This window comes from Nothobranchius furzeri, chromosome 17 (assembly GCF_043380555.1).
Source record: "Nothobranchius furzeri strain GRZ-AD chromosome 17, NfurGRZ-RIMD1, whole genome shotgun sequence".
NCBI lineage: Eukaryota > Metazoa > Chordata > Actinopteri > Cyprinodontiformes > Nothobranchiidae > Nothobranchius > Nothobranchius furzeri.
Genome location: NC_091757.1, coordinates 26,943,256 through 26,966,116, shown reverse-complemented (window position 1 = coordinate 26,966,116; position 22,861 = coordinate 26,943,256). Strand labels below are relative to the sequence as shown.

The window sequence follows — 22,861 nt, the reverse complement described above, 5'->3', positions numbered from 1 at the left end:
GCAGGATTGATGGTTAATGGGCTCGACACACGGGAGGCGACACCGCCTCTCCTCCATTCATTTTCAATGAGACACGCACGACAAAGCGATAATCGCAGGTCTCCCTCGTACCAAGCGAAACGCGAAAAACGTGCGTGTGAAATTTTGCGCTCGTGCACGTGTCGTGCACAGGCGACCCAGCGGCGCGATCCAAGAAAGTTGAAACATTTTCAACTTTTCATCGCTGTCGCTCGGACGAGGACCAATCACCGGAGGTTTCATTCACTGACCAATGAGCGGACAGGATGCTCCGTACACCTCCAAGCAAACATGGAGGAGAAGTTGATTATTATTATGTTTTATAGTAAAGTCAGAAGTAAGATTTCACATAACTCTAGCAGCACCTTGTGAAACATCATATCTATCACTTTATTAACTCTGAGCCGCTTAAATAACCTTAATTCCCTCCAACCTGACACAGCCAAACAAAACAACGGAAGTTTCGATTTCACCATGGAACAGAACGCGTAGACGCGTAGCTTTACCGCTGGCCGCCTCTCGTGTGTCAGGTAATAAAAGCGACAGCGACGAATTTTGCTGATTGCGGTCGTTTGTCGCCTCCCGTGTGTCGAGCCCATAATCCCTTGAGGTGGTGCTCACTCCTCACCCCTGCCACATGGACCCAAGGGATAAACCATCAACCCTGCTCAATGGCCAACTTTCCTTGCGGGGTCACACCCATTAGGACAGTGGGAGGGTTAACTGAAAACAGGACGTTTAGTCAGAAAGAGTTCATTCTGCAATGAAACTAAACAAAAACAAAGGAACCGTGATTATATTAAAACACATTTTATAGAACATTATGGGGAAATTACTCAGAAGACACGAGGCCTGGGGACTGAGATGTACATTCCAGAACGTTCTACTTGTTCCTCTGCATGAACGCCTTAGTAGATGCTGAGCAGTGTTTAGGGTTGTTGTCTTGTTGACAGATCCAGCCCCGGTGCAGCTTCAGCTTTGTCACTGATTCCTGGACATTGGTCTCCAGAATCTGCTGATATAGAGTGGAGTCCATGCGTCCCTCAACTTTAACAAAATTCCCAGTCCCTGCACTGGCCTCACAGCCCACAGCATGATGGAACCACCACTGTGTTTTACTGTAGGTAGCAGGTGTTTTTCTAGGAATGCTGTGTTCTTATTCCTCCATGCATAACGCCCCTTGTTATACACAGATAACTCAGTTTTACTTTCATCAGTCCACAGCACCTTATTCCAGAATGAAGCTGGCTTGTCCAAATGTGCTTTAGCAGACCTCTAGCAGCTCTGGTTGTGCTGTGGGAGGAGAAGAGGCTTTCTCTGCATCACTCTCACATGCAGCATCTCCTTGTGTAAATTGCACCAATAGTTGAACACAGTGACTCCATCTGCAGTAAGATGATGTTGTAGGTCTATGATGCTGGTCTGTGGGCGACTGACTGTTCTCACCAGTCTTCACTTCTGTTGATCTGAGATGTTTCTTGGTCTGCCACTTGGAGCCTTAACTTGAACTGTCCCTGTGGTCTTCCATTTTCTCAATATGTTCCTGACTGTGGTAACAGACAGCTGAAATCTCTGAGACAGCTTTCTGGATCCTTCCCCTAAACCATGATGAGCAATTTTTGTTTTCATGTTGTTCTGAGACCCCCATGTTGCTGCTCTTCAGAGAATACTCAAAAAGGGAAACTTACAAGTGACCCCATAAATACTCTCTCATGATTGGATTCACCTGTGTATGGAGGTCAAGGGTCACTGAGCTTACCAAGCAAATTCTAAGTTCCAATAATTATTTCTAAAGGTTTTAGAATCAATAAAATGACAACAGTGCTCAAATTTATACACCTGCTTATTTTTGTTTAAACAATTATTTCACACTTTCTGTAAATCCTTTAAACTTTGTTTCACTTCTCAAATATCACTGTGTGTGTGTGTGTGTGTGTGTGTGTGTGTGTGTGTGTGTGTGTGTGTGTGTGTGTGTGTTATTTAACTGATTTATTTTATTGTAACAACCAACAATTTATAAAAGAAAATCCTGAAAGTGTTTTGATCAGGAATCTATACAGCCACCCACCCTCACAAACATCTGCAGTGCGTCGGTTCGGGTTCGGTTCTGAACTGGTGATTTAATAACAACAATGGTTTATTCAGGATCATACGAGTAACAGGATAACCTGATATCAAACAATCCGCACGCGCGGACATGATGATGAGTGACGTAAATCATTTAGTTATACTCCAGCTGATGTCATCCATGTTTGTTTTACAATGGACCATAAACATCTGCTCATCTGCGTGGCTCTGATTTTACATCAAGATAAAGACTTGATCTTTTCAGCAAGTAAACGAACAGCAGCATGTCTAATGCAGACGAAGCTGCCTTCACCCAGAGCAAGTGAAGGGAGGCGTTATCCGGAAATCCGACTGAAGGCTGGATGTTTATTATTTCCATGACAAAAAACTCGGGTACGCGTTACCTGTCCTCTCTGGGTGCTCATGGTGGTCGCCATGCCGTCTCCCGGGTGTCTGCAGCTTCTATAATCTCCTTTTAAAACCGTTAAACACAAGCAAAGAGGCAAAAACAAAACCGACGACACACGGTCAACAAAAACATACGGATTTCCCTGACTGGCTTACAGTTTACCTCAGGAGTGTTTCCTGTTTCATACCACAGTGACGAGGCAATAGCGCCATCCTACGGAGTGGCGCAGTACGACATGCAAATTCCCATACACCTCCATCGCTTTCTGGGGTTTATTTATTCATTTATTCGTTTATTTATTTATTTATTCATCTTGACCGTTCCCCCCAATTCAAATACATATCAGACATCTACATCACCAAACATCACCTACATTAACACACACACACACACACACACACACACACGCACGCACGCACGCACGCACGCACGCACACACACACACACACACACACACACACACACACACACACACACACACACACCACCAGTGGGCGAGTGGTGACGATTGAGGCTTCACTTCCACTGCTTTTGCCCTCTTTGGATGGAGCAGCTCTTCTTTCTAGGAACATGGCCAATTTTATTAGTCCTCCATGACAACCCAGGGACCAGACCAGGAAGCGGAGTCATGGAAATCTCATAAAAATAAGAACAAATTCAACTGAGCTGAAAACTAGAAAATTATATGTGGTTTATTGAACATTATATTTTCTTTTAACATATAGACCTAATATATTTTTGTTAGTTAATTACTTGATTTGTGATCATCAGATTTCTTTGCTCTCTCACAGAATTCTGGCTGCAGCAAGAGGACTGTTAGTTTAAACGAGTCGACTCCTTCTAATTATTTAAATCATCATATTGCTCGAAGTACAGGGCGAGGAGGAGGAGTAGCAACCATTTTTCATTCAGACCTATTAATCAGCCACTTACCAATTAATAGTTATAGTTTTTTTCAACTTGTTCAAAAGAACTGTGACTAAAACTAAGAAAAATATATATCCAATTCTTAGTTTCCCTAATCCAGATTGCAAAACTGTAAAACCACTCTTGTTTGTAGTTTTATATGGTCCACCAGGCCCTTACTCTGAGTTTTTGGGTCAGATTTCTGATTTTTTATCTGATTTGGTGCTAAATACTGATAAGGTCATTGTAGTGGGGGATTTTAATATTCATGTGGACATTGAAAATGATAGCCTCAATGTAGCCTTTAGTAATATCTTAGACTCAATTGGTTTTACCCAAAGAATACATAGCTCCACCCACTCCTGCCATCATACATTAGACCTTGTGCTGACTTAATCGGTTTCAACACTTTAAACTGTAGTTTAACCCTGTAAACAGTCAACGTCACATAGACATGCAGATGATGTCTATATTGAGCCTGTCGGTCCAAACCACGTCTGCAGGACGTCCAAACTAGATTTTTGCACAGAGGAAAGCTGCTCAAAAATGGAAACTTGATTTGAGATTCTAAGTGTTTAAAACAAACTGGTTTATTGTTTACACAGTTTACATATACAACTCCAGTTCTGATTCTAAACAGACAAACCAATAAAACATCCTCATTTACACAGGCAGTCTTTCAGAGGTAAGGGAAGGGGCGGGGCTTCTACAAATAGGGAGAGTAAAAGTAATCAATTCTCATGTTTTTGATTTCCCACTGACTACTGTTTACCAACAAAACATTCAGGCCCACCTATAAATATTGGATATCAAATTAGAATAGATTTTTTTCCTTTATTTTGTGTTTTGAGCATCACAGCCACTTTTGTTTAACATGTATTTTCCATTTTCTTTTTTTCCAAAAAGATACAACAACAACAACAACAACAACAACAACAATCAAGGTGAAATCACTGCATGTTATCATATTTTGCATAACAGGCCCGTAACATACCCTAAATACAAAACAATGCCTTCTGGGAAACATCAATGTCCGAGGTGGGAGGTGGAGGCAGGGTGGGGGCTGAGAACAGTCAACGAGGGAGGCAGATGTGTGACATCTGGGCAGCACCAAAGGGGTTCTGTTCTGGTCCATCTTCTGTTGGAGAATGTTATATAAATGTATTCTGACTGTTTTGGACCAGAAACACAAATGCTCTGTAACTGACCAATCCAGGCTTCTCAGGACGGGTCAGAACCAGGTCACCCGGAACGGCTCAGAACCAAGCCTCATGGAACGGGTCAGAACCAGGTCTCATGGAACAGGTCAGAACCAGGCCTCATGGAACGGATCAGAGCCAGGCCTCGTGGAACGGGTCAGAACCAGGTCTCGTGGAACAGATCAAAAAAGGCCTCCCAGGATGGGTCAGAACCAAGCCAAATGGGGTGGGTCAAAACCAGATGATGTGACAAATTAAAATGGAAAATCAGATCTGGGTGAAGTTCTGGATCAGATCCAGTAAATATAGACTCTTTGATGTTAGATGCTGGGAAGAGGTTTGTTTATCAATTTCTCTAATTTACCTGGTTCTGGAAGTGACCTGGTAGACACTTTGGCTGCTGAAGAGTAGGTGTGTGTGTGTGTGTGTGTGTGTGTGTGTGTGTGTGTGTGTGTGTGTGTGTGTGTGTGTGTGTGTGTGTGTGTGTGTGTGTGTGTGTGTGTGTGTGTGTGTGTGAAGGGTCCAGAAAGAGAAATGTTGCTAATGTTGTTGGTGAGACATCTTTAAGATCGTTTCCTTCGTCCCTCCAGGTTTCTGAAGTTAGATGGACGGATCTTCATCTCGGCAAACTCAATGGAGTGCTCGTGTCCTTTCCAGTGAAACCAGTTGACACCCTGAGGAGAAGGGGGTGAAGGAGGAAAGCGTGTCAAGAACAAGTAAGCAGCAGTTCAGACTGATGTTCCTGTGCTACCTGTCTCCTTGTGTACAATTTAAAATGTGAAAAGTGTAGTTTTCATGTGGCAGATCGTGTTAAAAGGATCCAACCTGGCAGGAACGTAGACACACCATCTACCGTCTTTATGGAAAGCAAAGAGCTAAAATTAAAACCTGAATACAAAGTTTTGAAACTTGTAGAAACTCGTAAAAATAACCTTGTATTGTCGCTGACCGCTGATATAAAAGCTAGATCAAAGGAAAACATACCAGAAAGCCCACAATGCATGGAGAGTTTTACCACACGTCTAGTAACATGAGACTGGACACTGATAGCAGGGAAGGGGCTAAGGGCTAGTCTCAGGTGTGCTGCAGCAGACCATACCTTGCTGTGACTGTTGTCTCCATATCGTCCCATCAAGTTTACTCGGTGGCAATTCTTGTACCAGAAGGCTCCCTTGTAGGACAGAGCACAGTTGGTGACAGCTATGTCGTTGTCATGATCATAAGTGGAAAAGGGACGTCCATGGTGGTACGTCATAGAGTCACCTACAGGGGACAGAGTCAGGAAGACAGGAACTGTTATATTTGACCTTTCTGTCTTTTTTGTGTACAGAGAAGCAGTCGGGACAGGGAAAGGCTGTCAGGGAGTGTGCGATTCTGAGCTGCAGCGAGATGGGTCCTCTAATGGCATTTTCACATCTGGCCTAGCCCGGTCAGGTCTAGGTGGAGTCGGCCCGCCCCCACACAGAAACCCGTGGACTCGATGTCCAGACAGGCTGGAGTTGGTACAGCCTTCACTACAGTTTATTAAAATGAACACAATCCAAAACTAGTAAACACACACACTGACTGGAAAACATGATGTTTCTACGCTAAAACTACCCACTCTCCACACTGAGCTGAGGCAGCACCGAGCATCTGACTCCCTTTGGTAACATAAAAGGTTCAGATTTGGAACAGAGCCTTTTTAGAAGCTTTGCTGAGAAACGCCACTTTTTACTAGAAAACTCTGCTGTTATGTATTTTAAAACAGCATATCCACCATAAGCATTTCAAATAGTATTTTTGGACAGCGTTTTATATGAATTAGAAAAACATGTACCTGCAATTTGCTCTTTAAGTTGCCTAAGATCTGAATTGAGCTGAAGCCTGAGAGCAGTGATGAGTTACACCAGAGTCTCTGAACACCACAGTAGGAACTGAATTCTGTTCACTTTTAATTTGTATAGTCTGCAACAAATTTCCATTCATGAATCTAAATCTAAAACCAACTAACACACTTAGAGGAACAATCCTGCAGCGGTGACCTGGCTGATCACCCAGGCCGTCAGAGATAACAAACCAGATGAGGGCCCTAGTCTCTCCAGATCCAGGAGAACCGGAGATGAAGATGTGATTTCTACCTGCTGTCCCGCTGTATCCTCCCACATGGACTTTGTACCGGGTTCGTGGTTCAGACACAGAGAACTTGTCATATTGGGCATAGGCAGTCTCTCCCTTATCTCTCAGGTCGACCCGCAGCTCATACTGTCCTCCAGACGAGATCTTGTGCAGGTTGGACAAACCTAAATGAAGACATAAGAAGTCAGTTCCATCTTTCTATTTGCACTGATAATGTTTTATTAAAAATTAGGGGTGGACATTTATGTTTACGTTTATTTATTTAGCAGACACTTTTATCCAAAGCGACTTACAATTTATAACCTATAGGGCATGTTGTGACCTGTGGGGGAAACCGGAGTACCCGGAGGAAACCAGCGCATGCATGGGGAGAACACGCAACTCCACGCAGAAAGGCCACAGCCGAGTTTCGAACCTGCAACCTTTGTGCTGCGAGGCAACAGTGCCAACAACTGCACCACTATGTAGCCCAAATTTAACATATTATTTGCATTTAATTTATTTGAACAAAATAATGCAATAAAAATTACCGCTTGAGCCTGAGCTCCCCCCAATCAGGGACTGAAAAGGTTTAGCATCAAAATGTCTGCCCTGTGTATCGATACCATATACGAATGTTTACTTATCCCAACAAATCCCACAATGGTTACCTTTGCAATAAGAACAAAGTAATCAAACTGACCTTGTGGTTACATAAATATACTTATTAAAGTGTGGGTCTGTCATCTGTGCCTCAAAAAATTATTTTTTATAAGAAAAAATAATTCTAATTGGGGCAATATTTCTTCAACGATTAAAATGTGATTAGTCAAGATTAATTAATTACAGAGTCTCTGATTGTTTCGACTACCAGCCTGGCCAGTGAGATGCAGGAGCGTTGGTTACGTATTGTAACCCCATATTCTATGAGTCTAGTCGCAGCCCTTAAGCTAGCTGCTATTGGAAGGATGATCTCCGCATCAGCCAATCATGAAGAGCTTAAATGTACGCCCACCAATAGTGGGCCCCCTCGTGGTATATAACCGCAGTGACCCCACTGCTCACCTCCAATGGCTCTTATTCCCATCATAACCAGTGGGGCCAGTGGCTTAAGGGTTGCGACTAGACTCATAGAATCTGGGGTTACAATACGTAACCAACGTTCTATTTCGTCTAGTCTTAGCCCTTAAGCTAGCTGCTATTGGAATAAAGCGCAGCTGGATGGGTTTACGCCCCACTGGTTAACACAACCAATGGACACACCCAATCAAATCTCCTCTAGTGGGGGACGTTCAGCCTCAGACCAGGCTTAAAGACTGAGGCAGCCACGATAAAAGAGGGGCCCCCACTAAAAAACATCATCCACAAGAGGATGAAATCCATCTCAGCAAGGCCAATGAGGTGCCATAAGCATTCATTTAGCCTGCTGGGGTCCAAGCACTGAACGAGTGATGGAACCTGAAGACACATCTCGTGAATAATAACGAGTAAAGGAACATTGGTTACGTATTGTAACCCCAGATTCTATGAGTCTAATCGCAGCCCTTAAGCTAGCTGCTATTGGAAGGATGATCTCCGCATCAGCCAATCATGAAGAGCTTAAATGTACGCCCACCAATAGTGGGCCCCCTCGTGGTATATAACCGCAGTGACCCCACTGCTCACCTCCAATGGCTCTTATTCCCATCATAACCAGTGGGGCCAGTGGCTTAAGGGCTGCGACTAGACTCATAGAATCTGGGGTTACAATACGTAACCAACGTTCTATTTCGTCTAGTCTTAGCCCTTAAGCTAGCTGCTATTGGAATAAAGCGCAGCTGGATGGGTTTACGCCCCACTGGTTAACACAACCAATGGACACACCCAATCAAATCTCCTCTAGTGGGGGACGTTCAGCCTCAGACCAGGCTTAAAGACTGAGGCAGCCACGATAAAAGAGGGGCCCCCACTAAAAAACATCATCCACAAGAGGATAAAATCCATCTCAGCAAGGCCAATGAGGTGCCATAAGCATTCATTTAGCCTGCTGGGGTCCAAGCACTGAACGAGTGATGGAACCTGAAGACACATCTCGTAAATAATAACGAGTAAAGGAACAGGGTGAAGCCCATGAAGCAGCCTGACAAATGTCTTCCATTGACACACCACTGAGGAGCGCCATCGAAGAGGAAATCCCTCTGCCTGAGTGAACCCTGAGTGCCTCAGGGGGATCCTGCCCTGATGATGTGTAAGCGAGTGAAATGGCGTCACACAGCCAGTGTGAAAGACGCTGGGCCGACAGCGCCTGACCAAGGGAAGACCTGTAGTGCACAAACAGGTTTTGTGAGCGACGAATCCCTGAAGTGCGTGACACATCGTGCAAGCGCGCGCACCGGGCAGAGAAGGTGTGAAGCCGCCTCCTCCTAAGAATTATGGGGAGGAGGAAAAAGTCCAGCCAATGAAATTGACCTGGATTTGAAGGAAGCATTAATGCTTTTGGGCACAAAGGCTGGGTTGGGGCATAAAACAGCAGACCCGCCATCCTCCCGGATCCTGAGGCATGCTGGAGCCACTCAGAGGGCGGTAAGGTCACTCACTCTCTTAACTGATGCTAGCGCCAGCAGCAATCCAGTTTTAAGCGACAGGAACTTGAGTGAGACCTGGTCCAAGGGTTCAAATGGGGCTCCAGATAAGCCATGCAGAACCACCGTTAGATCCCACTGGGGAAAAAGCGGGCGGGACACAGGTCTGTTCCTCCTGACACCTTTTAGAAAACGTTTTGTGAGGGGATGATTGAAAACAGATCTATCTCCAAAACCCTGATGACAGGATGAGATAGCTGCAGCATATGTCTTAACAGTGCTGAATGCGAGGCCCCTGTCCATCAGTATCTGCAGAAACGATAGGACATCCGCCAGCTGGCAGGAGAGCGCTTGAACATTCTGTTCTGTACACCATTTCTGGAAAGCTGCCCATTTAGCAGCGTAAGACGCAATGGTAGAGGGCGCCCGCGCACTCTGAATCGTGGCGACCACATCATGCGGCAGCCCAGAAGCCTCTAAGCGTGACCGCTCAGCGGCCAAACCCACAGCCGTTGGCCTATTTCCGGAGGATGTTTTATTATCCCATCCGCCTGGAGAAGGGTGTCCGCCCTCCACAGGAGCCTCCACGGGGAGCCGGACACTAGCGCTTGCAGGTCCGGAAACCATGACGCGGACAAGCGTCTGGGAGCCACCAGAATCACCGAGAGCTGTTCCGACCGAATTCGGTCCAGGAGACGGGGAATCAGAGGGACTGGTGGAAACGCATAAAGGAGCATTCGAGGCCAGGGCTGCTGTGAGAAGGCGTCCGCCCCGAGCGGGGGTCCGTCCCGGGGACTCAGGGAAAACCACAGGTGACACTGAGTGTTTTCGCGAGCCGCGAACAGATCCACAGACGGTTCCCCGAACCTGATCCAGATCTGTGATATCAGTGCAGGATGCAGACGCCAGTCGGAGTCGCGGGGTCTCCCTCTCGACAGGATGTCTGCCGCTACATTCAGTACCCCCGGCATGTAGATGGCTCTGATGGACAGCAGATGGACATGTGTCCAACACAGTAAATCTGTGGCGACACGCAACACTGGGAGGGATCGAACTCCCCCTTGGCGATTTATGTAGGCTGCCGCCACCTGGTTGTCTGTGTGAACTTCGACATGACGGCCCTCGAGAAGGGCGGCGAAGTGTCTGATCACATTCCTCATTGTCATAAGCTCCAACACATTTATGTGCTCGTGCGTGTGGGACGGCCAGCGATCTGCCACCGTATGGGACAAGCACGTGCCCCTCCACCCCGACAGTGACGCATCCGTAAACACAGATACGTGTGATGCAGGACGTCCGATGGGAACCCCGCGTGAGAGGGTGCAGGGGTTCCCCCAGTAAGCGAGGTCCCCTTCCACTGAAGGGGGAATCCTCAACATACGTCTCTTCTGACGTATCGGTTGTACCCGGAGGCGGATGAACCAGCGTTGCAAGCGCCTCGTGCGCAGCAAACCTAGCGGTACCACCGAATGGGCTGCGGACATCATGCCCAGGAGTTTCATGACTAATAGGGCTCTCACGATCTTGCAGGGTTGTACACGGGAGATCACGTGGAGAGATCTGCCGCTCTTGCAGGCGACAAACGTGCTCTCATTAGGGAGGCGTTCAACTCCACCCCGAGATACACAATTGACTGGGACGGAAGGATGGAGCTCTTCTCCCAGTTTATAGAAAACCCTAGGGTTGACAGATGCTCTGTCAACCTCCTGGTTTGCTGTGACGCCTCGTCCTTGGACCGAGCGCACAGGAGAAGATCGTCCAGGTAAAATAAGACCCTCATTCCCTCCGTGCGCAGTGGCTGCAGCGCGGTCTCCAGACATTTGAAGAAGGTGCGCGGGGCTAGCGAGTAGCCGAAAGGGAGGCGATTGAACTGATATTCAACTCCCTTGAATGAAAAACGCAGAAACTTCCGGTGGTTTGGAACTACTGGTATGTGGAAGTATGCGTCTTTCAGGTCGATTGACGTGAACCAATCCCCGGGGCGCACGTATTCCAGGACTTGTCTCATCGTTAACATGCGGAAATGCATTACTGCTATGGAGCAGTTGAACAGGGACAGGTCGAGAATCGGCCTCATTCCTCCCGACTTCTTCGGTACTACGAAGTAGCGGGAGTAGAAGCCCGAGAGTTCTTGTCCGCGAGGGACTAGGGAAATAGCGTCCTTGGACAGAAGTTCCCGCAGCTCCAGCTCTAGGGCCTGAGACTGTACTTGCGATGTGAACGTCGTCTCCACGATCCCGTTGAAGGGAGGTGGAGTGGCCTGAAAATGAAGTGTGTGACCGCATTGAATGGTGTCCGAAATCCATTTGCTCATGATACAAAGGCGGCGCCACTCGTGTGCGCGTTCCGACAATGGACGCATGTGCGCGGTCACGTGAACAACGTCTGAGGGTTGTGCATGCGCCCTTACCGCCGTCGCCCGTACCAGAGAACTGGGGGCGACCCATGGAGGGCTGCGCTCGAAAGGGCGAGTGCGAAACAGCTGGAACAGGCTGGTCCACACCGCGGAGCGTGGAGTCCGAGAGTGAAGGACGAGTGGGAGCCGGGTCCGTGCACGGGGGCGACAGAGTGCCAGCGGATGGAGCCACGCACTGTGCCGCCGCGCGTGGTCGAGACAGCGACCTGACATCCCGCCCTACCCAACGGTGTGGGGAGAGCGGGAAGAGTTGGGCCTGGCCGGATGCTGGGGCCGGAGCGCAAATGGAGCGCACCCTTACGGCTGGCCGTGTATTATGACTACCTGTACCTGCAGGAACATGTGTGCGTGCAGCAGTGCTTGGTGTGGGGAACATGTGTGAGAACTCGGCAGAGGATTCTGCGGAGGACTGTAGGATTGTGCTCTTTGAGTGACGTTTTTTGGGTTTTATTTCAAAACCAACAACAACATCAGAACAATCAGTAACACACACATTCCCCCCAAAGAGTCACTTCCGTGGCTGCTTTCGGCGAGGCTCCTGCACCTGGGACTGCCAAGACGGCGTCTGCTGGCCCCCCGCCGGAACCGTTGTCCGCCATCTCGCTGGTCCCGCTGATGTGGAGCCGAAGCGGGAGGCCGGCTCCGTGGAGCGGGCGGTGCAGCTGGACGTCTGAAGCTTCCGCGCCGTTCGTCCCATCCTCTGGCTGAACGGCCGGAGAGCGAGGCTGACCGAGGGTGGACCAGGTCTCGCACCGTAGCCGATAGTTCGGCCGTCTTCTGAGCCCTCTCAATGACGCCCCTAAGATGGGGACCAAACAGAACATCGGTGGTGATGGGGCAGTCCAGCATCTCCCTTTGCAGATATTCCAGAATGGATGGCAGGGCCTTCAGCCAGCTCGCTCGCTGGATGAGGGTCTGCCACGCAGCGATGCGAGCAGAACCGGTGAGCACAGCAGCACACAGATTGAGGATAGCATCAGCAGTCTTAGTAATGACAGCTTTCGACTCCTCGGGAGCTTCCAGCTCCTCCATCATCTTTGAGACACCGAAGGCAAGAAGGGCGATGTTATTCCCTGCAGCGCCAGTCTGAAAGGCACACTGATGTGCGCGGTCGGTGAGCAGCGTCAGCAGCTGGTCATGTTTTGAAACGGGAACAGCTCGCGGGCCAGCGAGGTGGTTCTTGGCGCCGAACAGCGAGGCCAAGTCCGGCTCTAGCGGAGGAACGGACGGCCAGCCTTGGTCGGAAAACCCCTCGACCTTGGTGATGGGCGCATACGTGGAGACTGGCGCCTTGAGCTTGGCAGGCTCGGAGAAGGCGGCAGACCAGCAGCTCATAGCAGCGGGGAAGCGCGGCCAGATAGGGTCTGGACAGCGTGTCTGAGTTGCCCCGAAAATTCCCTCCAAATCATCCGCTTCAGGCGGGGCCGGTTCTGGCACAGCTAGCCCCTTGCGGGCTGCTGCCGCAGAAATGATGGCGGGCAGCTCCTGGAGCAGTGCTCTTACTGCTGGCAGGGAGGAGCGAGAAGCCACTGGGGCAGAAGGACCCGCTGAGCGAAGCTCGTCAACCTCCGTTATGTCTAGGAGGGATGCCGCCTCATCGTAGTTCTCGCTGTTGGTGACGTCATCCAGCCGGTTGAAGCCAGCCGGCTCCTGACCGGCGTCGAAGAAATCCAAAGCCTTGTCCAGCGGGTACGAGTCAGCAACCGGAAATTCTTCGTCGGCGGCGGGAGTGAAGTACTCGACCCGGCAAATCTTCTCCGCCACGGGCAGAGCGGCACAGAATGGGCACGAGGCCTGCGGGGTCAAGGCCAGGCCAGCGTGGTGAGCCCCGAGACAGACCTCACACTTAGCGTGTAGGTCGCCGCTGGAAATGGAGCCCGTCTGGCAGGTCGGGCAGGGTTTGGCGTCGCTGGACATGGCTGGTAAGTCGTCTTTGGATAATTTTGCTCTTTTAGGATAATATTTGCTCTTTAAAAAAGCTCTCAAGCTTGGCATGAAGAGAAAAAGGAGGTGAGCAGTGGGGTCACTGCGGTTATATACCACGACGGGGCCCACTATTGGTGGGCGTACATTTAAGCTCTTCATGATTGGCTGATGCGGAGATCATCCTTCCAATAGCAGCTAGCTTAAGGGCTAAGACTAGACGAAATAGAACCAAGATCACCCAGCCCTGGTGATCAAGCCTGACACCGCCCCTCCCCCTCCTCTCTTCCAGGCTGCTGAGGAGCACAGCTGAGCTGAATCCTGTTGATGAACCATACCTGGGATAAAAAGGCTGTGCATTCAGCAGTCTGGGAGGCAGCAGTGCAGGGGTTCTGCTGTCCTCCAGGCCTCATTTTATGGTGCGGTATGGGGGCCAGAATTAAGACTACTGCCCAGCAGCAGGAGGCTATATAAATTCTGAAGCAAACTACTGATCTGATAAGCTGGCACCGGTAACTGAGAGGCTGGCGCTACTTACTGAGGAATAGCACCTTTACCAGTGTTATTACTAGATACACTAGGGACTAGCAGCCCTCGGCTGGTCATTGACTGGTTCACACACTCCCTCTGCTGTCTATTAGCATGGATAGGCTAGCGTTAGCCTGGACGGGCTGGTTTTAGCATTGGAGAGGCTAGCCATTAGCGTGCCTAGGCTGGCCACTAGCTGGATTTCCTACCTCCTCGACGGACCATTAGCATGGATAAGCTAGCGTTAGCGTTGGAGAGGCTAGCCATTAGCGTGCTTAGGCATGCCACCAGCTGGATTTCCTACCCCCTTGACGGACCTTAAGCATGGATAGGCTGGCATTAGCATCGGAGAGACTAGACATTAGCATGTCTTGGAGAGTCACTAGTCAGCTAGTGGACAGCCTAGGCACGCTAATGGCTAGCCTCTCCGATGCTAAGGCCAGCCTGTCCATGCTAATGGTCCGACTTTGGGATTTTAAAATACTCTGCGTTTTCGTAGCGCGTCGGTTTTATTATCATCTTGTGCTTTTAAAGCACCTTCTGTTTCGGTGTTTTAATGTTGATAATTCGCCCTTCATATGTTAACCTTTTAGTCCTGATTTTGTTTGTTTGGCATTATTTTAATAATGCTCTCCATCTGTTTGCACTTGTTTTTAGAACCTTTTAGAACTATTAAACCCATTCTAACTCGACTGTAGCATTTCTTATGTTACCCCCTCCTTCACATTTTAACATCTCCTGTCGGGGATGTAACACTGATTAATTAGATACATTTTTTAATCAAGTCTGGCCCCTATTAAATTATCTATCCTGTCCCTCAGGATGTGGAAAACTGAATCTTCAAAAGTCTGTCCTGAAATAGATGTGAGCAAATTATCATGTAATAAAGTTCAATTCCAAATAAAACGTCTTCTTCACAAAACTACAACCTCTACGTTATCATTCCAAACCAAACCCCAGAAGGATTCTGAGACAAGTACCCCTAAAACACAGTGGACCCCCTTCAGCTCTCAGAACTCACCAAGCCAAAATTCATCATTCATGTCCCCAAAACCAGCTGTGTAGTTTTTCCAGTTGCGGAAGAACTCCAGTCTGCCACTCTGGCGTCTGAGGAAAACCTAAAAACCAAAACAGGATTTAGAATAAAGATAGTACATCTGAAACAATTTATCCAGGACTCAAAACTCGACTTAAAACTGTGTTTGCAAATTCATTTTGAGCATTATGAATACAAAAAAACACCCACTTGTTTTTTGTGTTTTGTTGTGAAAATGTAGTTACTGGAAAAACGTAAATTTAGATCCACAAATATTAGTAATTTGATCCAATTAAATTATTGAAGGGTTAGGGTTTCTATCAGCCTGTTGGTACCAAAGTTCTTATTTTACCTTTTTATAGGGCCAATGTCTATTTTTAGACACATCCACTCACATCATACATGGTGCCAGTGTGCCTTTTCATGGACTCTTACAGGATTTTACCCAGCCAGTCATCAGGGATCAAGCTTCACTAATGATGAAAACGAGGAACATGTCTTTGAGGCATATCCTTAATATATAACATTCTAAAACATTCTAATATTCTATAATGATCAGAAATGTTGTTTCAAAAATATTCTACAGTAACATGTGTTTATGAAAAATACACTATGTTGTACAATAATTGTGATATAATCTGTATTAGTCTACAGTGAAAATGTTCTAAAATGTGCTAGATTATTCTAAAGAGCCTTATAATGTTCTCTGTTATTCAAAATTCATGTTTATTTTATTTTGTCATTTTTTTTGTATCCATATTTGAACACTAAAGGGTTAAAATGCTCGATATTGACTTTTTTTAACCAATATCCGAGATGCCATCAACTTAATTTCTTATACTAATATAAAACAATAAGATAGTGTACCTGTCTCAACCCCCCCCCCCCCCCCATCCCCCACCACCCACAATCAAAAATCTAAAACATTTTGGGTTACCAAAGTCACATTTCTCCTATCATGCTTTCTTTAAAAAAAATCTTTGCAAAATAACAACTGCTTCATTTTAAGTTAGTAACAGGAAAAGTACCATCTTTATTTTTCTCCAATAGCAGCTGAATCTCATTCTCCCTAAAGGTGACATTAAGATGTGTGTATTAGTTAGTAATGTATATTTTCTTTTTCTGCATATTGCACTGATAAAACTTTTATTAAGATCTTCAGATAAGAGAAGCTTTAGGGTGAAGATTCTTCGTTTTTTCGTTGTGCAACCCACTTTTGCGGGACTGTTATTTTGAAGATGCTGCCAACAGCTAAATGCTAAGTGGGACCGCCACTTCGTGAGATGCTGGCCCCAGTGCCTTTCGTCAGGTACCTAGAACCCAATCCTCAGAGTAAGAGTGAGTGTGTGGTGCTCATACTCACTTCGGTACAAAAGGGCATTACTGTGGCTCAGTTGCTTAATCCTACCAGCCAAGAGGTGATGCTACGAGAAGGCACACATCTTGGAGAGTTATTTTCTGTAGAGGAGCAGGATGTAGTGAACCCCTTATGAAAACGGTGCCTTCCGTGGTACTGACAGACACACCCCCCATGTCGCTGATGGATTCTTCCGCCAGCCCATTACAAATACTGCTAACTGAATATGGGGCGACGGTGGCACAGGAGTTAAGTACTCGCCCCGCAATCGGAAGGTTGCAGGTTCGAGCCCCCCTCAGTCTGTCGCTGTCGTTGTGTCCTTGGGCAAGACACTTAACCCACGTTGCCTGCTGGTGGTGGTCGGAGGGACCGGTGGCGCCAGTGCTCGGCAGCCTCGCCTCTGTCAGTGCGCCCCAGGGCAGCTGTGGCTACATTGTAGCTCATCCCCACCAGTGTGTGAATGTGTGTGTGAATGGGTGAATGACTGATTGTGTTGTAAAGCACCTTAAGGGGTTCCAGGACTCTAGAAGGCGCTATATCAAATACAGGCCATTTACCATTTTTAGCCAATCTAAAGCAGTGACGGGGAAGTGCACCCTTATTAAACACAGCATTAACATCGGTACCCTTGAAACAGCGGGCTTACCAGACCTCGCCTGAAAAGAGGGAGGAAATAGACAGACAGGTAACCGTTGGCGGATAGGTTGATTGAAGAGAGTTGTAGCCCCTAGACCTCTCTGGTTGTTTTGGTAAAAAAAAAAAAAAAAAAAAAAAAAAAACGTGACTAGAGGTTCTGTATGGACTATCAACGGTTGAACAGTGTCACTGTAAAAGATTGTCATTCTTTGCCTCGAGTGGATGATACACTAGATTCTTTGATGAGGTCCCGTTGGTTTGATACTTTGGATTTTTCTAATGGCTACTGGCAAATTGATGTGGCCGAGGAGGACCACCCAAAAACTGTTTTCACCACTGGCTGGGGGCTGTACCAGTGGAAGTCTATGCCTGTGGGTCTCACCAACTCACCTGCCACATTCCAGTGCATGGTGGAGCTGATTTTGCGGGGGTTCCTGTGGCACATGTGTATGGTGTATTTAGAAGATGTGTTGATATTCAGCCCTACTTTCGAAGAACATGTAGCCAGGTTGCGAGAGGTGTTCTCTCGAATCCGGGCCATAGGTCTGAGGCTTAACCCTCGTTAATGCTACTTGGCCAGAGATCATGTGGTATTCTTGGTCCATGTAGTCTCCTGTCACGGTCAACAGCCAGACCCCAGGAACACGGACAAGGTAAAAACCTGTCCCACGTTACAGTCGCCCACTGAGGTGAGAGCTTTTCTTGGTTTATGCTCTTACTATCAGCAATTTGTCAAAGACTTTGCTCATCTTGCTGCTCCACTGCAATAGTTAAGATGTAAAGGTGTTTCGTTTGAATGGAACAAGGACTGTGATGTGGCATTTGAGTATTTAAAGTCAGTGCTCTCATCGGCCCCGGTGGTGGCCATGCCGGACATGACCATTCCTTTTAAAGTGTACACGAATGCCTCTATGGAAGCTGTGGGAGCGATATTGGCTCAGGATAAAGGTGGGCTTGAAAGAGTAGGGGTGTATGCTAGCCAGTCGTTGACTAGCACCCAGAAACGCTGGTCCACATTTGACAAAGAGCTGTGGGCAGTAGTATGGGCCGTTCGACAGTTCAGACACTACATTGGGTCCACCGCATTCACCATAATAATGGACCACAAACCTGTATTGGGGCTTCAAGGTTTAGCTATTGATAAAGATCCAAGGGGAAGAGAGCTTGGTTGATCCTAGAGTTGGATCCTTACAACTGGGTGTTGCATCACAAAGAGGGACAACAGTATACAAATGCAGACATGCTCTCAAGGCGCCCCAATCGGGATGTGGACAGTGCTTTTTTTTGGGGGGTGGGGGGGTGGGGGGGGGGTGGTCCACAAAGATAAACAATCAATGATGAACAAGAGTCTGCTTCTGGACCTGCAGAAGGAGAAAAAAAAAACGAAAAGGGACAAACAACAATACAACAGTGACAATCACTGTGTCAACTTGACGAGGAAATATATAATCAACATTGTTATACTGAAAAATCACGATAATAAATCACAGTGCATTAAGTGCCAACCACAGCCTTAAGACGTGTGTTGAATGTGCCCAAGTCCATACTTATGAGAGCACCATGTGAGCACCTGTGTGTGTACCTGCGCTTGTATATGTAAGGTTTCTCTATAGAAGCATCCAATAGAGAGTGTGAGGGGCCAAATATCTGCCCCCCAAAAATACATAGGAGATGGAAGGAGCTCCAAGTTTCAGAGATCCAAGAGCTGCCCCAGAGCGCAGGGACCCCAGGGAGACTGCAACCAGAAAAGCCCCTGCCCCCCTCGAGAGGCACAGAGGATTGCCCTGGGGGGCCACAACCAGCAGCCGGCAGAGTCCCGGGGAATATCAGCGGAGGGCAAGCCCACAGGCCTGCCCACAGCCTCCCACCCCCAAGCCGGCCGAGCCTGGAATCGAGCGACCTGGGACCCAGGGACGACCAGCCCCGCCAGGGACCCAACAGAGCCCAGGGACTCAGATCCCACCAGGCAGCCACCGGGATTAATCAGGCAGATGCCAAAAACCTTAAACCCCGTGATCCGGGAGCCGCGAACATTCAGGCAGACCATTGCACCACATTCCACACCAAGTGTGGCAGGGGGAGGGGAGGCGAAGATGTATAGCAGCAAAAAAAAAAAGTCCCAGGAGAAGGGTGGTGTCGAATGCTCCACCTGACATATACAGTCATACACAAACACAGTCACACACTCCCTCCCTCATGCTCACACATACACATACAACCAAAGACTTACAAAGACACCCACTCACGCTCCCCATACACACCCTATTCACTCTGGTCCCGGTACTGCTAAACAAAGGGTACAACCATCACCAGTTCCCAGAGTTCGACCCTTTTTGCTGGGGCGCTGATGAGCAGGCTCGCCCACCCAATGCCGAGCTCAGCGACCCACCACCCCAGACCACAGCCAGACGGCCAGAACCCCCTCCTAGCCTCCTGCCCCGGGAAGCCAAGCGACAACAGAGGTGTGCTAAAGGTTGGTTAATGCTTGACGCGTCCGCGAGGTCCGCACGGCTCCATGCGGAAAAGTTGCGTCATTTTGCGTCATTTTAACAACCACGCCCCTCCGCCGCGCCTCCGCACTGCCCAGAATTTCCGCAAAGCGCACCTCGGAAAATTTCTAACCACGCGGACGGATGGACGCGGAAAAACATGGCGGACCGGCAAGAACTAGTACGGCAGAGGTTTGTAAACACAGACATTTGTATGATTCAGCTCTCAAAGATCACCGTGATCAACATGTTAATAATTCTTGGAGAGAAATAAGTCGCACTGTCGGAAAAGACGAGAACGCTGTTAAAAATGCTGAAATGCCGTGTTGTAAACAGTCATTTCTACTTCTACTATGGTGTAGTGTTGGATGCATGCCGTAGAGCTCCATGCTGCCCCGTTCAGTTTGGGAGAATATTGGCTCACCGCAGAGACGAGCCGCATGAACCATAAACGCTGCGAGTTGTGAAGCGCGTTCCATCCGCGAGCCGCATCACCGCGCAGAAAGTGAATGCGTCAAGCATAAACCAAGCTTAAGGCTCCTAGTCTCCCTCGGCCTGAACCAATACTGTGTTGGTGCATGTTGATGAGGTGTATTCGTGGCTGTGGTGAGCGGGCAGTGCAGGCATCATCTGGCCTACGCCAGCTGATGCCATCAGATGATGCCACCCCCACCCCCACCCCCCACAGCCCTCTGTGTCTAAGTGCAGTTTAAAATTGGAAGTGAGCACCGGCACTTGGGATGAGGCTGAAAGATCCCCTTGCCAAATGCCGTTGAATGTGCTCACTCCCAAGGCCCTAAGTGTGTGTTTGTCCGGAATGTTGTTGGTGGAAGTGTTTAATGTGCAAATAAAATTGGGGGGCAGGCTGCCACAGGAATGCGGAAATGGGGTCCATACCCGCACCCCCTGACTTGTCCACCCCCCAAGATCCTATGTGCATGTTTGTGCGATGATGTGAGGGAGCAGGAGGAGAAAAATGTGCAGGGATGGGAAGGAATGGCTGGATGGCCTAGGCCCTCCAGGGAGCCAGCTCCCCACTGGCCCCAATAGGCACCTCCGTTGCCAAAATGCCACCCAGGGCATGGAGACCCCAGCCCATCTTGCCAGGGCCCAAAGCAGCAGCATCGCAGAGCTCCACAGAGTTCGAGGGCACCATCACAGCTCCACCCCAGCAGAATATCTACTTCCATCCCTGCATTTGCACAGCTTCCAGAATGTATAAGACATAGGACATCCAGGTAAGGTTGGGTCCTCCTGCTCCTGGACATCCTCCCCCTGTGATGGGACAGCAGAGGAGCCAAGGCCTACCCGAAGCCCTTGAGCCCAGGCCAGGCACTGCGGCATGTTTCTGCCTTCTTTCTGGCAGCATGCATGTCAGGACCTGACCCCCAAGGCCCTGCCCAGGTCCCCACACGGGGCCGGCCACCCCCACACCCCAAGCCCCCAGGCCCCCACCCAGACCTACTCAGGGGCAATGCAGCTGCCAGGCAGCAACCCATGGCCACCACCAAGACCCCCAAAGGGCCCCACTCACATGTGGGATGTGGACAGTGCTACTGCAATGGTGAATGTGGTAGACACACCTTTCCAGTCCAATGTCTCGGGTCCACCATGCTCGGTCTCCCGACACACTGAATCTAAGGAAGAAGGCATGCAACTGACAGGGTTATTGAGTGACATGGGGGCCTTAGCAGTGCAACAACATAATTACCCCGATATCAGGGTGGTGTTGAACTGGTTAGAACAGGGAAGTTCCCGTCCACCCTGGGGACAAGTGAGGGGTGGCTCCCAGTTGCTCTGAAAGCTGTGGACTGAGTTCCTGAGGTTGTCATTGGTGAATGGATTGTTGTTCCGAACTGTGAACTCTTCTCCGGCAGGGGAAGCATTGTATGAGGTGGTCGTACCTGCATCCCTGGTCCCTGACATTCTGTATCAGTTTCACGGAGGTCCAGTAGCAGCACATTTTTCTGCTGAAAAAGTGTGGGAGTGTTACTGGCCATCTATGCTCAAAGATATTCGCCAGTTGTGCGAGCAGTGTGTGCCATGTCAGACCCGCAAGAGTCCTGTGCCGAAACATCATGCCCCGATGGGGGGTTTCAAGTCTGTTCGCCCTTTTGAGAGGGTTGCTATGGACATTCTGGAATTCCCGGTGACATCGAAAGGGAGTAGATATGTGCTGGTGATAGAGGATTATTTCTCTAAATTTGTCAACCTGTAACCTCTATTGGACCAAACTGCTCACTCTGTGGCTCAGTGTTTGTTTGAAGACTATACATTATTGCATGGCATCCCTGAGACTATTCACAGTGACCAGGGTAGGCAGTTTGAAGCTGAGATTATACAACAACTGTGTACATTACTGGATATTGAAATGATGCATACTGAGCCATACAATCCCAAGTCAGATGGTATGGTGGAACAGTTTACCCATACGCTCATTGATCACCTGGGTCATTGTTGTCCTGTGGGGGTTGAGTGGGACAATTATTTGAAGCAGGTAGCTTTTGCGTACAACACGTCTGTGCATGCAAGCACAGAGTACACTCCTTACTATCTGGTCCATGGTAGGGAGGCTCGTGTTCCGGTGGATGTGCTGGCAGTGCCCTCTGATCTTCCCCTGTCACATGCGGACTTTGGGTCGGCTATGAGGGATCGGTTTGAGGTGGCCTTTGCAAACACGAGGCAAAATGCAGCAGTGGCTCATGAGAAACAAAAACTTTATCATGACACAAGTACCCGCCATCAGCCGTACTCGACGGGGGACCTCGTGTGGCTTCATAACCCTCGGGAGGATAGGAAGAAACTGGCTCCCCATTGGAGGGGTCCCTTCAAGGTCATGGCTGTGTTGGACTCAGAAGGGGTAGCGGGTCATGTGTATTGCATCAGTGACCCCTTTGTTGATAGGGGGCCCCTTCAAGTGGTTCATTACAATCGGTTGAAACCATACACGTTGGGATTGATTCCTGTTCCACCCTCAGGTGTCCGTTAGTGTCCCATGCTGGACGCATCCTCACGGCTGTGGGACGAGGTAACAGAGGTGATGGAGACTGAGTCATCTCAGACTGTTTCATGTGCGGGAAGGTCTGTTAAACCGCCAGGCTGTTTTAAGAATTTTGTCACTTATCATTGACTGTTGTTGCCTAAAAACTTTGAGTTCTGTTATTTATAAATTTTTTTTGGGTGTTGAGCCCTTGTTGGGAGATTTGTGTATGATATTTT

The 22,861-nt window shown here is 48.5% G+C and overlaps 2 protein-coding genes across 4 annotated transcripts in view; both read right to left on the bottom strand.

The window, feature by feature from the left end:
• Positions 1 to 2,673, bottom strand: part of tollip (toll interacting protein) — a 6,408-nt gene extending 3,735 nt beyond the window's left edge. Inside the window, exon 1 of the mRNA XM_015971850.3 lies at positions 2,490 to 2,673. Within this exon, the coding sequence (XP_015827336.1) occupies positions 2,490 to 2,522 (33 nt within the window). The 5' untranslated portion in view covers positions 2,523 to 2,673. The remainder of the gene's footprint in view (positions 1 to 2,489) is intronic.
• Positions 2,674 to 3,965: 1,292 nt separating this feature from the next.
• Positions 3,966 to 22,861, bottom strand: part of LOC107396649 (tenascin) — a 290,411-nt gene continuing 271,515 nt past the window's right edge. For all 3 annotated transcript variants that reach the window (XM_054731189.2, XM_054731188.2, XM_070546339.1), the window contains 4 exons: positions 15,146 to 15,242; positions 6,720 to 6,881; positions 5,699 to 5,862; positions 3,966 to 5,273 (listed from right to left, as the gene is read on the bottom strand). In XM_054731189.2, coding sequence (XP_054587164.2) covers positions 5,163 to 5,273; positions 5,699 to 5,862; positions 6,720 to 6,881; positions 15,146 to 15,242 — 534 coding nt within the window. In that variant the 3' untranslated portion in view covers positions 3,966 to 5,162. The remainder of the gene's footprint in view (positions 5,274 to 5,698; positions 5,863 to 6,719; positions 6,882 to 15,145; positions 15,243 to 22,861) is intronic.